At 52.5% G+C, this 12,384-nt stretch overlaps 1 protein-coding gene across 3 annotated transcripts in view; it reads right to left on the bottom strand.

Annotated features, from left to right (window-relative positions):
* Positions 1–823: 823 nt before the first annotated feature.
* Positions 824–12,384, bottom strand: part of Tmem132e (transmembrane protein 132E) — a 58,770-nt gene continuing 47,209 nt past the window's right edge. Inside the window, exons 3-10 of one of the 3 annotated variants that reach the window (XM_006533452.4) lie at positions 11,397–11,543; positions 10,954–11,146; positions 10,061–10,204; positions 7,809–8,014; positions 5,695–5,983; positions 4,882–5,073; positions 3,681–4,176; positions 1,970–3,598 (exon numbers count right to left, since the gene is read on the bottom strand). In XM_006533452.4, the coding sequence (XP_006533515.1) occupies positions 3,219–3,598; positions 3,681–4,176; positions 4,882–5,073; positions 5,695–5,983; positions 7,809–8,014; positions 10,061–10,204; positions 10,954–11,146; positions 11,397–11,543 (2,047 nt within the window). In that variant the 3' untranslated portion in view covers positions 1,970–3,218. Of the gene's footprint in view, positions 4,177–4,881; positions 5,074–5,694; positions 5,984–7,808; positions 8,015–10,060; positions 10,205–10,953; positions 11,147–11,396; positions 11,544–12,384 lie in introns of all 3 variants that reach the window. The other 2 variants (XM_006533449.4, NM_001304439.1) reach the window with 2 other exon arrangements.

Raw genomic sequence — 12,384 nt, 5'->3', positions numbered from 1 at the left:
GCCCAACCCTGGCTATATTCTATCTGCTGCAGCATCTGCCTCATGGTCTGGTCACCGTCATCCTTCCTTCACCGGGACAGAGAAAAAAAACCTAAACCTCATGTTGGCTCCTGATGCCCAAACCCACGGGACTCTGCAACTCTCCTCTGTGCCCCACCCCCTAGCCTTTTCATAGCCGCTTGTTTCCTTTTTGCCAATGACTTAGGGCCAGCAGGAGCTGGGGCATGGCTACAGTGCTGAGCGGCAGCCTGGGTCTCCATACTGACTGAGTATCCTCTGCCTTCCCCTTGATGGATCCAAGGCAAAACTCTATGGCTGTTCCAGGTGGTCATAGGTGCTAACCTGGTGCCTTTGAGGACTGGTTCACATTGCAGCCCTGACTCCTGGCAGAATCTAGCACACAGTAGGAAGCTAGTGTGTTAAATACATTTAACACTAGTGACTTTTCACCCCCCACTGTGGACTATTCTGAGATGCTGCTGTGTCTCCCTGAAAGCTTCAAGAGGATGCCTGGGGCATCTGTGACTTCCTTCACTGGTAAACATGGTACAGGACATCCCAGACTGTTACAGGGATGCTACCAGCTACCCAGGAAGCAGAGGTAGAAGGCTTACAAGTTCAAGACCTACGCAGGTCACAGGGTGAGTTCAAGGTCATCCTGGGTCACTTAGCTCTTAGTGAGGACCTTGCCTTAAGCAAACAAATGGAAAGAAGGATGAGTTAGTGGCTCAGCAGCAGAGGGCTTGCCTACTACATGCAAAGTCCTCGGTTCAGTCCCCAGTACTAGAAAAATCAATCAAGCCCAGGATGATGAACTATCACCGCGTCTGCATTTGAACTTTAATCTAGTCAGCAAACATTTGCTGATCACTTACCAATTCCAGGCACCATATTAGGCACGAAGGGTTAAGAAAAATGATGGACACTCCCATAGTTCTCTAAGGCAGTGGTTCTCAACCTGTGGGTGGTGAGCCCTCTGGGGGTCACATATCAGAGATCCTGAGTATCAATATCAACATTATGAATCATAACAGTAGCAAGATTACAGTTATGAAATATCAACAAAAATAATTTTATGGTTGGGGTTCACCACAACATGAGGAACTGTATTAAAAGGGTTGCAGCATTAGGAAGGTTGAGAACCTCTGCTCTATAAGGATCCTGCATGAGCTCTAGGTACAGCAAATGCTTATGCCCTGGTTTCTGAACAGGAAGCCTGACCTAAGCCCAGGTCCCACCCTATGCTCAGCTTTTGGGGTGGCTCTCTCTAGCCACTGAGCTGTATTACCAAATACAAGGTAAGCTACTGAAATGTCAGTTTCCCCCATTCAGACCCATGCCTTCTTGGGAAGTTGGATTCTGGTCCCACTTGCTGTGACTCTCTGAGCTTTTGATCTGTTAGGTGCAGAGACTACCATGTGAATGGACAAAGCCTTGCCTAAGCCTACAGTGATTGTGGGACAGAGCCACGCAAGTCAGCTGGCTTTCTGTGCTGAACAACAACAAAACATGTTCTGGTAGTTTCTGCAACCCATCTGCTTCCATAGGTCCTTCCCCTTTCAAGATGGCTACTACAGTCCTGTGTATGATCTAGGTTAGCTACCGTGGAAGGATCTTTTTAGTTTCCCTGCTAGCTACCTTGCTACCTATGCTATGTGGTCTCTCAGGCGCCTGGGAGACCTTGTACATGCTCCCAAGCCCAGAGAAGCTCTTCCCATTCAAAGTCAGAGCCACATCCAACAGGGCTTTCCCACCTGATCTATAGGTAAGAACAGATACGCTCCCACAACAGTGGATGCAAGAAAAGACTTCCACCATGCAGGCAAAAGAAAACAGACGTTCTGGTGGGCGTGCAAAGTCCAACATAGCTCTTTCCTGTCCCCTTCCCCCATAAAACCTCTTTCCTAGGCCAGTCTCAAGGCCAGCTCTTTCCTCCTGCGTTGATCACTGACGACTCCCAGAGAAGACCTAAATTTGAAGGCCACCTTTACATGGTACCCATATGTCTTAAGAGACAAACTGTGTAAGGAAGAGAACACCAGCCTTCAGGTAGCCAGTGTTGCCCCATGGTGTCCTGTGGTGAGCATACAAGGAGGAGACAGAGCCAGCCTCTGTGTACTGTCTGTTTGCAGGGAGCTGCTGTCCCCAACCCAGGCCGATGCCTTCGATTTATTTATGAAAAACTGACACAGTGGTGGGTAGAACCCAAGAGGTGTGGCTGGGTAAATGGGCAAGGCGCTTGAGCAATTGTTTCCTTCTGCCTTCACCCACCCCATGGGCCCTTGCAATACACCCAGCTGGCCCCCTCCATCTCAGGGATGCTGGCTGTGGTTGCCTGCCCTGTGGTGTGGAGGGTAGCAGGAGTGAGCAGAGCCCAGGCTAAGGCGCAGTAGTGTTGATCTTGCTGTGGGGATAGGCTCACATCACCTGCGCTTGCTGTGTGGGTGGGGTTTGGCCAGAGAAATAGGAAAGCCCCTCTTACTTGAGCCCTCCCCCAAGTCTAAGGAGCCGTGGAAGCCACAGGAAATGTGCCTATTTCGCACTGGACCCTCTGCAGTCAGCTTGGGAGCCACCCAGAAACCAGCAGACATCACAACTGTTCCCCAACACTCAAATGTTCTGTCTGCAGCAAGATCCTTGGCACGGCGGGCAGCCGCCACTTCCCACCCTGCAGGACAGAAATCCCTGAATATTTGTTTAAGAAAAGTCTTTGTGCAACCTGTGACACAAGACCCCACTAGGGTCCCCTGCACAGGGGGCACCACTGGGGACATGGGAGGCATAGCAGGGCACAGTGTGGGCCCACGTGACCCCAAGTTTGGCCATGGCGACACAATCTTGGGGCAGTGGACGGATGTCTAAGATGGAATGAGATTTGGAAAGGGTGAACAGGGCTGAACTGTCTCCCTGCTTCACGCTGGGTTTAGATGGAGCCTTCTACCGGCAAGGGGCAGAAGGTCAAAGTGGATCTGGCCACAACCAGCTAGACCAAAGCTGCAGTGGCAGGCAGGGACTATAAAATCCATTCAGCTGCCCCGAGTCCCTGTGACCTGGGTGGGTCCAGGCTGAGCCCCAGTCAGAGGCCACCACATGTGTGGGGATATCCCCCTCCCCTCCAAGTCACCACTATGCAATGTCTTTGATTCTGCGCATATAATTGTGCAGGTCCGGAGGCGGAGTGGGCCGCGTGGTTCCAGCAACATCTGGACAACCCCAACCTAGGTCCTCTTCCTCGTCCTCCTCTTCGCCAGCAGGCACTGAGTCATAAGCCAGCTCCTCCGTGGGCAGAGTGGTAAAGGTCGTGAACTTGACCCTTTTGCGCTTAGAAGTGGGCGAGCTAGCAGGGTCCTCCGTCTGGTCCCTGGCCGAGCCCCCAGAGGAGCCATCCCCACGGCCGTGCACCTGGCTCTGGACGCTGGTCTGCGAACTGCCGCTGCTGTGGTGATCACCGTGGCAGCAGGCAGGCACAGTTTCCAGCGCGCTCCCTGCAGGCGGCGACAGCTCACCTTGCACCCGCAGTGGCTGCCCGTTGCCCAGGAACACCCAGTGGTGAGAATGGTCCATACTGGTCTGGCCCTCGGGAGGGATGCGCTTGTGCCTGTATCGCAGCACAAACACGATGCAGTTGATGAGGAAGACAAGGATGGCAAGGCAGAAGACCCCCAGCAGGGCGTACATACCAATCTCTAGGTCCGTCAGCCCCCGCGGCATCTGCAAGAAGCCGGTGGGCAGCGGCAAGTAGTCCTCTGTGGGTGGCACTGGGCCGGCAGTGCCCAATCCAGGGACTTCACCAGCGGGAATGGCAGTGCCGGGTGGACCAGCTCCCCGGGCTTCGTCCTCGCCCCCACCAGGCCCGGGTTGGCTGGGCCCTGGGTAGTCGTATGTGGGATCTTCCTCATCCCGCCCAAAGTGTACCCGCAGGCTCACAGGAGTAGTAGCCAGCACACTCTTGCGCTTGGTTTTCTGACAGCTCTCGGAGATGGTGAGCTCTGCACGGAGCAGATCTCCTGACCCCTCTGCCTCGGCCACCACCAGCGGGAAAGCCTTGTCCTGGGTCACAGTGGCCACCCGCTCATCCAGGCTGCTCACCAAAAGCCCGTAGTCCCGGGAACTGTACAGAGAGAGCGGGGCTGTGGTTCCATCACTGTAGGAGAGCCACAGACTCAGCAGGGCTTCCTGAAAGAAGGGAGGGGAAGACAAGAGAGGAGACAGGAGTCAGGGCCAGACTTACCCTTCTCTGATAAATACCAGCTGCCTGGCTCAGTACCAAGACCTTCTGCCCCCTGTTGGGTTCCTTACACTGGAAATGCTAGGTGCTAGCTGAGACTCAGGACCATCTCTGAAGTATAATGTGAGGCCCCTTGCACTGTGGGGAGGGGGGCAGAGAATAGGGCTTCCAGGTCTTACCTGCCACCCTGAAGATCCCCCTCTTCTCTTGACCTCCCTTTTGGGGTTTACCTCATAAGCTACAGAGGTAACCCCACAACTGTCTCACCCTTGGCTAATAAAGCCCGGGGGAAGTGGGGAGAGGGAACTGGGTCAAAGAGTAGGAGACAAGGGACCCAAATGACCTGACATCATCCACCATCTTTCCACCTCTTGTGTTACAGCTAATACCTATACTACATAAGTGGAGTTCCAGGGATGAGTTTGGAAGATGTGGAGGAGAGAACCCACTGAGAAACCAGGAGAGGACCATTAACAGGGAGACTGGGGCTCCCCACTCACCCCTGTAAAGGACTAGGTGATAGGGTACAAAGTTCCTTGTATATCTAAAGGCCTAGTCTTTAGGTTGATGGCCCAGGGTGGGGTGGAGTCTCCAGGTCTTATTCCATATCTGACATGCTGGTGGGGGGGGCGGGGTTTCCAGGAGTCAGTTACCTGCTTGACAAGGCTGAGGGTGGGCTGTGCAGCTGTGGTGGCCAGGATGGTGTGGCTGCTCCCAGGGCTGGGCCGCAGGGACAAGGTGAGACTGGCCACCACCTGGGCCTGCAGCTGTGTGATACTGACCTTCTCCTCCGTCACCGTCAGCAATGTCTCCCCCAACACAGCCTCAGTCAGGGGGGATACCACCTAAGACAGAACAGGCGGTGGGAGATGGCTGGGAAGGAGCTGCCTGGCTTAGGGTCCCCACCCGAGGGGGATCTCTCAGCACCGATGGGCAGGAGTGCACGGGGCTCCTGGCTCTCACACACAGGTTCTGTATGCAGGGGCAATGGAGAGTCAAGGGCCCCCGGGGACCAGGCAGAAGTGCGGCCACAGATAAGAGAGGTGAACAGCGAATAGGAACTGGTATGAGCTGCAGGATCAATTGTTTTATAAACAAAATACATCTGTAGGCTGTGGTCATCTATAAGCTTATCGATGGCCGATTTCTACTTGGCCATCCCACTGTCACAGAGGAAGGCTAGAACTGATTTCTTAAGGCCACTGTAGGTTTCTTTTTGTAATTCAGTAGCACCATTTGTCTCTCCACAGCTGTGGTCCCAGATGCTGTTCTGACTCACCCCACCCCCACCCCCCCCAGGATAGCTATGAAGGTTGATGAGGCATGGATGAGAATTCCACTGAGGTGCAAGCTCAGGCAGAGGGGGAAAAATGTGTTGGTCCTGGGTACACCTTGCGTTCTCTACCTGCAGGTAAACTAGGTTTCCCAGGTCTACCATTTTGTACCTGGATAGAGCCCTTTCCTACCTTGAAGGGAGTGGTGCCTGGCTCCAGTCCTGCCAGTGTGTTGCTGTCCACCAGGTGGGCCACTCGGGGGTCACCCACCCTCATGAAGTCACTAACCAGGTCAGTGACTTCCACCAGCCAGTCGGGGCCCAACATGGTGACCACCTGGTCAGTGCCCTCAGAGGACGTTGTGTGGAACTGGGTGAAGACCTGCAGGGTGGCATGCTGGTATTGCAAGGTACAGCCTCTGTTGGCACTCTGTCTTCGTTCCTCTTCCTCTTCCTCCTCATCTTCACTCTCTCGAGCTGACCTGGGGAATGCCAAATCAGGGCTAGGGGATTAAAAGGGGTCCCAAAGCTGGCTTTTTCTGGCTCACACACATCTCTCCCCTTGAACTTGAGCTGACCTCTTTGCCAGTCTATATACAAGCCCTCTTTGGCTTATGCCCTCTATGACTATGTACAGAGCCAGCCATCCCAGCATCTGCCTGGAGAGATGTCTTCTTTTACCTTTGCAATCTAAGCCTACCAAGAGCTGGCATCCAATCCTAAGAGCAAGTGTGGCCTCTTCTGCACTGAGCATGCACGAGGCACTGCGCTGAGCCTCAAACTAGAGCAAGAAGGGATTCTGGTAGCAAGCTCAGCTGGTGTGTCCTGTGGTCACAAGTGGTGTATGAATGCGAGTGACAAAGTCTGATGTGTAACTGAGATTTCCAAGCAAAGGGTAGAGGTCAGTTTCTTCTTGGTGCTTGCTAGAAGGCAAAGACAAGGACTCACAGCTCAGGATCGCTCTCCCTTGAACTTCTGGGTACTTCTGCTTTAACCTCCTCAACTGCTGGCCCTGCAGGCATGCATACTATCACACCTGGTTTGTGTGGTACTGGGGAGTGAAGGCATGGCTTCAATCATGCTAGGCAAGTGTTCTATTGCATGAATTACACCCCTAGTCCCCTCTTCGTTGCTCAGAGAAAGACCAAGAATAAAAGAGAAAAGAAATAGGGCATTAAGCAAAGGGGAACCTGGACTTAATGATTTAGGAAATCCTCAGCCCACACTGCCTGGAAAAGATGATAAAGTCAGGGAGACTCCCTGCCAGGAAGGTATGCACTAACGCTTTGTTAGAATTAACCAACTAAGACACCCACTCACACAGAGGTCTCTTTTACCTGTTTTAACTAATTTAATCCTCATCGCAGTCCTGTAAAGCACTGTATTGCCCACTTCACTGTGAGGTTGCACTACTAGTGGATGATAAACTCAGGATTTAAACCAGGCTACTTGGCCAAAGGGTTTATTATTACACCCTCAGTACTCAAAGCAGCATGGTCCTTGCTCTGCAGCTAGAAGCCTGCTTACCTCAACTATTATCCTGCCCTTGCCCTGAAAAAGAGATTGCATTCTGACAAAAGCCCAGGTATGGAAAGCCACATTCAGGCTGGAGGGGCCCTGCTACTACTGGTCCTGCTGTTTGAATCACTGCAGCCCTGAATGCAGCCCAGCTCTCCCTTCCTCCCTGCCCACACAGCCCTGCTGGGCTCCACTGTGGTAGCTCTGAATGGCTGGGTGTAGTAAGTATACATATACGTGGCCCACAGGCAGGCACTGAGATGTGAAGTCTGAACCTTGGCCAGGGACCTTGTCTGTACCTGTGTGTTATGGTGAGCCTGTGTCCAGCCAGGAAGATGTAGTGTGTGTCTGATGCTATTTGTGTGGGTATGCCTGGATGGGGGTCTCGGGTGCAGCATGTGACACTGTGTTTGACTGTGTGTCCAGTCCCTGGAGCCTCTGGGTCCCCAACTGACCTCTATCCACTTGTTCTTGAAGACTTAGCACAAGCAGCAGTGTTATCAAGAAGTCTGGCTTGATTTCTGGAGAAAGAATGACTCCTTCCCTCATACCCTTCATTTCTAGTCCACAGAGATCCTATCATACTCTGGAATGTGTGTATGAGAGTCTGGCTGGCCATAGCCATACTATTCTCACATCTCAAATACCTGCCAGTGCCCAGAATACCGTAGCTGCCCAACACAATCATGCTGGTTGCATCGCTGTCCATAGACCATGTGCCACCCAGGGCCTTATATGCATGCAGATTAGACTTCTGTCCCCTGTTTACACTATGCCCTGGGGCTGTACCTTCTGTCGGGAAGGATAGGCACCCTCCATCCCTTCACTTGGCTGAGGCGAGCATCTGAGAGCTCGATGTGCAGAGGTAGCTTGGGGACCCAGACTGTCATTTCCAGGGGGGCACTGAGGACATCATAGCGGAAGGTGACTCTGGCGTTCATGGACCCTCGAGACTCCTTCCCGCTTACAAACACATAGTCACAGCTGCTGGACACCTGGGGAAAGGCAGGAACATGTAGCGCGGGCATGGCTTGCCCTGCAGGTCCTCCTGCTAGGCAGCTCAGGGTACTTGGGTCTGACTACTGGGCCAAGGAGGCTGCTGGGGAGGATGTGGAGAGGATTGCTAAGGGAGAGGCTTCCCGGAGGTGCTCGCTACTACAGCATGCTTAGGGCTCTGGAGCCAGAAGTCTGAGATGGACTCCTCCTCCCTACAGGGGATGTTTGACTCTTCAGAGTGGTACAGAGGAACTGGAATGGGGGACAGATTCCTGCCTCCTCCGTGCCACAGTAGCATGATTTGCTAGGTGAGTGGGCAGCTGGCTAATTTCAAAGGAAGGGCTGTTCCTGGCAGGTTTGGTGGAGAGGGGATGGGGAGGAAAATCTGGAATCAGGGAAGCATGAGCACAGGTGGGTGGATGGTGGCCACTGGTACATACTGCTTCTGCAAATGTATGCCCACCTGCAAGCAACCCCATGCCTAGAGGCTCCCTCATGGAACCTACATGCCTACTGGAGATGCGTTGCTTTAAGAAGAGTTCAATCTTTCCCTGGGGTGGGGGTGGGGGCTATTGTCAAGGCATCAGGGTAGAAACAGGTGTCTTTTAGTGTACTTCAAGTATCCATGTACACACCCAACACACCTTAGAGTGGATGCCATATACACCCATACCTGGACACTCCCATCAGAACACACCTTGGGGCCCCTCTGTGGGTCTTGGAAAAGTTACCATGTGACCAGTAAGCATTGGATTGTACCTCGTGGTGGTTGGAATGAGAATAACTCCCAGAGGTTCATGTATTTGAAAACCTGATCCCCACTGGTGGAACTATTTGGGAAGGATTAGGAGGTGTGGCCTTGTTGGAGGAGGTGTGTCACTGGGGGCAGGCTTTGAGGTTTCAGAAGACCACATCATTCCCAGTGTGTGCTCTCTGCCTCCTGCCTTGGACTTTATGTAAGCTCTCAGCTCCTGCTACAGCACTGTATCTGCCTGCTGGTTGCCATGCTCCTCACCATGATGGTCATGGACTAACCTTCTGCAATCATTAGCCCCTAATTAAAGGTTTCCTTTTTATAAGTTGCCCTGGTAATGGTGTTCTGTCATGGCTATAGAAAACCAAGACAGCTCCCAATAAACTCTTCTATAAGTTGCCTTGGTCATGGTATGTTAGCCCAGGAATAGAAGAGTAATTAAGACATGTCTTATTTATGGACCCGTGGACCATCCCAAACTCTTGGTGGTTAGCTTCTTATATCATCTTAGCAGTGAGGTGGAGAGAAACAAGAATGCCCCACTCACACACCTTTGAAGGCAGGGGATTGCAATTACAGGCTAGGAAGGTTCCACTAGTGGCCTCCATAAAGAAGCCATGTTTATAGAGGTTGGTAGTAGAGTTCATTTAGAAGTCTCTGCGTACTGCTAGTGTCATAGCCATCCCAGGATGGGACAATGCGGTGGCTGAGAAAGCACTGTATACAGAATTTTGGGAGCAGCTGAATCTGGTCATCAAGTCAGTTGAGTGCTCTGTGTCCTGGGCTAAGGTGGGTAGGAGGAAGTCACAGATGGGAGGGTCACAGGGAGGTTGTAAGTGCCAGGGTATGTCAGATCCTCTACTGCTTAGGCTGCCCTCCTTAGCTCCAGATTCTCCATCCTGTTAGCCTCCTGCCAAGAACTCAGGGAATATCTACCCATATCTTGCCTTATTTGAATCTCTCATATATAGGACTTGATAATGACTTGCTGGGCTGGGCTTACATATCAACACTGCCTGTCCCCTTCTGGCCTGTATCTCTGCCAAGATGCTCACCAGGTTTGGATGGAGTAATCTGATGGTCTAGGAGAGGGAATGCGAGTCTGGACGGGAATGTCCACATCTGTGGGACTGAGTTGTTTCTGACACTGGGGTGCTGTTTAGGATGGCAGAGAGGAGAGGCAACTGCTGGTCCACAGCAGGGCAGAGGCATGCCTTGTTCAAGGATGATCTAGAGGAGCTTGGGGCAGGGGGAGGGAAGCTCTGCTCTCCTTCCTGCGTCAAAAACTCACCTTGATGATGTCCTCACTGTGAGACTGGCACTCCACTAGGTCAGAAACATCCAGGACAAGGCCAGTCACCTCGATAGCAATGACCTTGACGGGAATGGCTACAGTCCTCCCCGTCAGGATGGCAGTGTTGATGATCTCTGTGTCCTGCAGGGAGGCAGGGGTGGTAGGCGCTCTGCTTGCTGCGTGTTTCTCTCCAGGGACATGTCACCCACTGCCCTGGTTCCTGGCTTCTACCATTGGCTCAGATACCCGTTTTCCTTTGGGGAAATTGCACATGTGTGCAGGGGCCTGCCTCTGCCTACTCTCAGGCTCCTCCTCAGATGATCGGCACAGATTGATTGCTCCCAGAAGCCTCACTCTGCATGCAGGGACCATCCCTTCCCCTAAACCAGAGCTCTCAGAGTGACATCGGCACATACTCCTGGCCGGTCACAGCAGTCAGGGTGGGTCACAGACATCCACCAGCCTTGTAGTGCAAGGTATTGCCTACATCCACTGCCTCTTTGAACAAACCTCCCATATTCCTCCCCAGGTGGCTTTTCCCTATGGGAGCTGGGTCTCTCCAGAGCACAGTCCTTTCTTTATCTCAGATGGGATGAGTGTTTCCTCTGAACTTAGGGGGGCACCCGTCATACAGAAGAGTTCCCCCAAGCAGCCCTTTCCAGAGAATTCTTCTCTGATGACTTCACCCAGGGCAGCTCTGCGTTTGCCTCCCATGAATGTGTACACGCCCAGATTCAGAGGCATTTCCTCAGAGGTGTTCCTTCCTCCCTGTTTCCAGCCTTGCCCCTTCCATATGGACATATGCTCCGCCCTGCCCAGTCTCACCACACATGTTTGAATTCGTAAGTCATGTTGGGGGAGTTTTTTTTTTTTTTTCAAGGCCTGCTTACCATGGCTAGAGGCAAGATGGCTTGGACATCCCTTTGGATGACTGTCAGCTCAGTGACAGCTCGCTCCAGGTCGGGCAGGGCACTGTGGCCTCGGTAATCGATGTGCCACATGATCCTCCGCTTCACGGACTGGCTGGTGAAGTTCTCCATCTCAAAGTCTAGCTGCAGGATCTCCAGGGGTCCCTGACCCTCCCTGCAAGGCAGGGCAGGAATGGAGGTCGGAGGGCAGGGCTCTGCAGCCCTCACAGGAATGTGCCTCTTAGGAATAGCTGCTCTCCTCAGCCTTTGGAGTCTCCCCCAACCAACTGGAGTAAAGCCTCAGCCCAGAGCCCCTCTTCTGATTCTCAGAAACAGAGTCCCACCATCACGATGAAAGGCCATCTTTCTCCACGGAGGCTAGCTACCCAGCCCCCAAGTGCCTGCTCTGCAGAAGTGGAACTCACCAAGGGGGTAGGGGTGTGTCCAGGGCCCAGGCCACATCCACAGTGGCTGTTGAATGCTTTGCCCCAGTTAGCAGCTCTGAAGTCACACGCCACTGGCCACTTCGAGACTTGGTGCCTAAGAGGGTCACACCCTTCTTGGCTTTCACCCTGGAACAAAAATGAGAAAAAAAAGAGTTGGAGGGTCAGGCTTTTGAGCCAAAGCTTGCTCACTTGGTCACCAACCCTAGGCTAGAGCCAAGAATGAAGTGATCTGAACTTGGGGTTTACACTTAACATGGGGGTGATCAGTTCTCTAAAAGTTGAAACTTAGGAATTGCCACCCCTTCTGTCTTGTCCCTTGAGCCTCTATTCAGTAACACAGCCTCTATACACCCTCAGGTCTTTCTCAGGAAGTCCATTAGGACTCAGAATACACCCAAGTCTTTTATAGAGACAGATCTTATGTAGCCCAGGCTGATTTCCAGCTTGCTATGTAGCCAAGGATAACCCTGAACTTCAAATCCTCCGTCCTTACCTCTGGGGCCCTAGGATTGTGAATGCAACATGGTACCCAGTTTATGGGTACAGGGGATGAAACCCAGGTTTCATTCATGCAGGGTGAGCACTGAGTTACTACATACATCCCCAGCCCTGGAACCTTGTCTTTTGATTGACATGAGACATAACAGCACCAAGTTTTGCTGGGGCAACAAAGAAAAACATCTGTCCATCTTCACTGGGACAGCTTTTCAGACAGCCAAGAGGTGGAGGTGTCCTCTGAGTCTCCGGCTCCAGTCTCTCCAACTGCTTCTTTCACCGTGGTTTCAGATGACCTCATGAAGGCCTCATCTCCTTCCTCTAAATGCAGGTGAGATGCACCCTGCCATAAATGCGCTTCAGCTGCGCCTTAATTACTGCTGACTAAAGGCAGGTTGATGATCTACTCCCTAAATCTACATGCTCTGCTCCTGTTAATGCAGCCCAGGATGGCTGGTAAAACCCATTTACA

This window comes from Mus musculus, chromosome 11, assembly GCF_000001635.26.
Source record: "Mus musculus strain C57BL/6J chromosome 11, GRCm38.p6 C57BL/6J".
NCBI lineage: Eukaryota > Metazoa > Chordata > Mammalia > Rodentia > Muridae > Mus > Mus musculus.
Note: the sequence above shows the minus strand (reverse complement) of the source record. Positions and strands in the feature narration are given on the sequence as shown.